At 38.4% G+C, this 4,471-nt stretch overlaps 1 protein-coding gene across 1 annotated transcript; it reads right to left on the reverse strand.

The window, feature by feature from the left end:
* Window positions 1-533: 533 nt before the first annotated feature.
* Window positions 534-4,131, reverse strand: LOC129272994 (histamine N-methyltransferase-like). Its single transcript, XM_054910062.2, has 4 exons — window positions 3,665-4,131; window positions 2,778-3,101; window positions 1,520-2,456; window positions 534-1,128 (listed from the first exon to the last, which is right to left on the reverse strand). The coding sequence occupies exons 1-3, from the start codon at window positions 3,861-3,863 to the stop codon at window positions 2,104-2,106; spliced, it is 876 nt and encodes a 291-aa protein (XP_054766037.2). The 5' UTR covers window positions 3,864-4,131; the 3' UTR covers window positions 534-1,128; window positions 1,520-2,103.
* Window positions 4,132-4,471: the final 340 nt, after the last annotated feature.

Raw genomic sequence — 4,471 nt, forward strand, 5'->3', positions numbered from 1 at the left:
ACAATATTATTTCTATATCCGATTTCTCTCTCCCCCTCCACTTCTCTCTCTCCTTCTTCCCTCTCTATGCCCTCATTTCTCTCTCTCTTTCTCTCCTTCTGTATGTCTGTCTCTGTCTTTGTCCCTCTCTCTCCCCCTCTCCTCACTCTTAGCTCTACGTAGCTATCTAACAGACTGACAGAACCCCCTCCTCCTCCCTATTCAAGGCAACTGGTATAGCCCGACTATACGTCCTTGGGCACGCTGATAACACACGACCCATTCAGCGCGACCGGGAGCTATCTGATTCACACTTGTACCCCTTTGAGAGGTCTTCTCAATTTCGGGAAAACTTGCTTTACCGAGCAACTACTAAGCTGAATAAATACAAGTTAGAGTACTGGAATAATCCCTTTAATTCTTCAGAATTCAACATGATCGGGAATATTCCTTTCTCATCTCTCCCCATTCATTTCCCCCTTTTTCTCTTAGATACTTGTGGCGAGGGATTATAAATGCCCTGGTGCAATCGTGACAAGTTGAAATGGAAATAAATATCGGCAATGCACTTTATTTTCTTTAAAGGATACTCAATAGTAGTTTTATTTACTGCCGAATCCGGCAGTAAATAGATAACTGTTCAGATCTGCGTTTGAATGCAAAAAAGGTCGCAGTGCTCATAATTTTCCGAAACGTTATGAATATTGCGAATAGGCCAGCAAAAATAAGAAAAGTATTTTTTAGTTTATGAGTGTTTTTTAATCTGAAAGTAATTTCAGCAGATTTTAGGCACCTACTCTGAATAAGATTTAGAAGAAACTTTAGAATACATTCATTTTGTTTGTTTTTTCTCTCTGGCATACAGATAAGGTCCCATGGAACCCCAAAATACTTCTTGACTTAGAGAAGAAAAAAAAAAGAATGAAAAGATCTGAGATATGATGTTATTCAGAATATTGTGTCTAAATCTATTTTTGTAAATTGACTTTTGATGTCATTTTTTTCTACTTGCTCGCATACATTATCCCCCATGTCTGGCCCCTCAAAATATTTGGCGTACTATACTACGCTACTACTACGGCCAAGGTAGCATTTTCTGGATTAGACACATATAGGCCCGTATTCTGAACTCGGGTTTAAAGGTAAATGCTAGTTTTGGTAACGATATCAAAATGAGTTCGTACAGATTCCAATGAAATGACCACCAAAGTGTCTGTTTGTATAAATAAAACGCATGTGCCAAAGGATTCTGGAAGAAATTGTGTAATTGCTGAGAAATCAGCAAATAAGCACAGGATTCGGGTAGAGCGTCGGGCCCGACGCTCAAAGCAATAATTATACACTGTCCCACGTGCGCTTATCTGTGTTGGGGAAGTTCAGTCTGAACATTTTTCAGCGTAGATTTCAAGATTTCACAAAGTTCAGTTTATGTAACTGTACCAGATCTAGATCCTCGATGATATACTGACAATTAAGCCTGGTTTTACAGACTTTCTCATGAAATCAGCGTTTACTGCAACTACTGGAATTTCTCTTTAACTTAACCTCAGGACTAAAGTTGTGGTTTACGTATGGATAGTCAATTGTTACATAAATCACTAAGAAATGTCATATTTCAGCTCATTTGGCTATCAAATCATTCATAATTTTCTAGGGAAGTATAAATAGATGATTGCCTTCACCATCGATGAATCAGGAAAGAGCACAGTAAACTTAAGAAACATACAACTTAATAAAAACAAAATGTTGACACTTTTGGCTTCCCATAATTTTAGCACAGAGTTATACCACGGTCTTAGTTAAACCTGACTTCAGAATACGGGCCATAGACACGTAGCTGTACACCAAAATTTTGGAGCAAAAATACTAAAAAAATATACATGTACAGTACCTAAAATGAAGTGCAACCGTGCTGAATTTATCCATAATTATACCTACCAAATTTCGGATTTCTTTAACACAGGTATTATATTCCTCTGAGTTAATGCTGTCCATCATAATTATTTCTTATGGAGTAACATGGTATTACTTCATTATGTTATTCATTTTGTACAAATGAAAATAGCTAAATAAAAATAAATAAAAAAATAAAAGAGCAAAACGAATGGTCTGAATAAATGAGATCTATTTTGTAACGACAACTATCATCTCTCCTGATCGTGTGCGCATGCGCCCATCTTCATCTTCAGAGCATAAAGACCGCCAAAAACAGAGTAATTCCTCTTTCATTTCAGCCGATGCCGTTTTTCGAAAGTAGGCTGTGACCGCCATAAAATCTGCGAGTTTGTCCCCTAGCTCCGACTTCTCATCAAATAGATCAGTAACATCCCACTTTATATCCAGATCCAATGCGGTGATAGAAAACCCCTTCCTTTTGGCAATTTCCGCCACTTTTTCCGACCTTGGTTTCCCTGAATAGTGATGACTTGCTGGTAGCCATTCTTTATTACGGTGGGATTGGTCTATCAAATTCCTTTCTGTATGGATGATAAATTTTAGCCCCCCCCAAAAAAAAAAAAAAATGAAAACACAATCCATATATGCTTATAAACAAATAAGATAAAACAATTACCAATTTGATACGACACACTAAACTAAGCTGCAGTTTTTAAAGGGGGTATACATCGTACAAGTGTGGTGTCAAAAAGTTAATAAAAAGGTTAATTCATTACGTTTTTATTATTTTTGTCGAGTTTTCTCACAATTTGGCATGCTTTTATCATGCATGTATTTCTCCCTGTTTTGAGAATTTGAGGGTAGCATTCCTCGTTGATGCCATATTTAATTTCATATCTCACCAGACAAAACAATGAACATGACACCATTGATTTTCAGCATTGACATGAGCCGGGTGAAGGTCGTCTCAAAGTCACCGGTGTGGTACAATGAATGTATAGCGCTGATCATGTTGTACTTGCATTTCGCCAGAGGGCTTTCATCGAAGAATTCGGAGAGGGTTCCGATGTACCATTTAGATTCACATTTTGCTTTACTTTCAGAACTCCATTTATCAGTGTTGGTTTCGAACAGTTCGAGTAAGCCTTCATTCGGCTCCACAGCTACATTCTTAACCGATGTAAAGTAAGATCCAAGTCGCTTAAGAAAATGAAGTTCATTATGACCTGAAATTGAAAATAGATAAAAAGCAATTTTTATCAACAGCTTTCTTTTATCCTAACAATCATATTCATATTTGTAACTAATTGCTCATAACATATCACTCTTCGAACAGCCAATCAATGAAAATTATGAATGATCCTCCTCCCCCCCCCCCCCCCTTAACAATGCTGGACCCGTCCCTGCTTATAAACGTACGCAGGCTAGTCGGCAAAAGACGATCGCATATAATTTACAATGACTAGCAAGATATTTTGACCATTCGTTTCCAATTCTGTATTATAAAGGCCTAGTTACACCGGAACCGAATCAGCTGCGAATCCTATTCGGGTGGTTTCGGGAGTATTCTTTTCTCCCTCTGCGAATGCGAAAAAAATCAGGAAGGATTCGGGAACATTCGAATCCACCGAAACCGTCCAAATTAGTCCGAATTCGGCTAGAATAGCTCCGAATTTATTCGAGAAAATTATTTTTTGGTGTAACCCTGGCTTAACAGGCATCATAGACTCGTGCTATATCTAAAAATATCGCTTTCCCGAATCCCGACCTGGACCTGTTGTGAACGTACCTTCACCCACGCCTACTCCAAGGAGATTGAACTGATCGTCTGCTGGAAAAGAGTCAGTCAGTTTTTTCATCACGGTGTTGTCGAAATAGTTGGTCAATTCTTGAAGAAGGACATCTTTGTTGGCGATTTTAGAGAAACCATTGAGATAAACGTCTCTATAACGGCCAAGATCAACATCTAGGATCGTAAGACCAGACATCTAGAGCGGAAAATGAACAATCGAACGCCAAGGAAAATAAAAGTAGTGAACAAAATGAATCCAAGAAGCAGTTTGACTTATCAGATAATCCGGAAATTTATAATTTGCACTTTGTATCCTTTAGTAAATAGCTCGATACAAACCTAATCATTATTAGTTCCAACTTGCGTCTAATACCGTTCATTGTTCTGTTTTTTTTTTTTTTTTTTGGCTTGCCTTGTGCCAACACAAGTCATTCTGCATGATTGTGGCAAATTGTCTTTCTATCTGACAGACCTTAAAACGATTAAATATTGTCTATCAGTATTGACAAACCGTGTTGGCGTAGGAAATAAGGAAGGATACTGTAATTTACCTTCAGATAATAGGTCGAACTTGCCATTAAGTGATCTGCATACTTCGTCTGACCTGGTCAGATGTGTATAGCTAAAGCCCCTTTCACAATTGACGTACGACCTGTTTACGACCACCTGCAACAGTTTTTTCTTGTTGTTGCACGATCGATCCCTTGGTGTCTTGCGAGCACTCGCAGTCGTTGTAGACGATCGCACAAACTCGAGGTGGTCGGAGGTGATCGTGACTGGTCGCATCTGAACTTTGAACATGTT

This window comes from Lytechinus pictus, chromosome 12 (genome assembly GCF_037042905.1).
Source record: "Lytechinus pictus isolate F3 Inbred chromosome 12, Lp3.0, whole genome shotgun sequence".
Taxonomy (NCBI): Eukaryota; Metazoa; Echinodermata; class Echinoidea; order Temnopleuroida; family Toxopneustidae; genus Lytechinus; species Lytechinus pictus.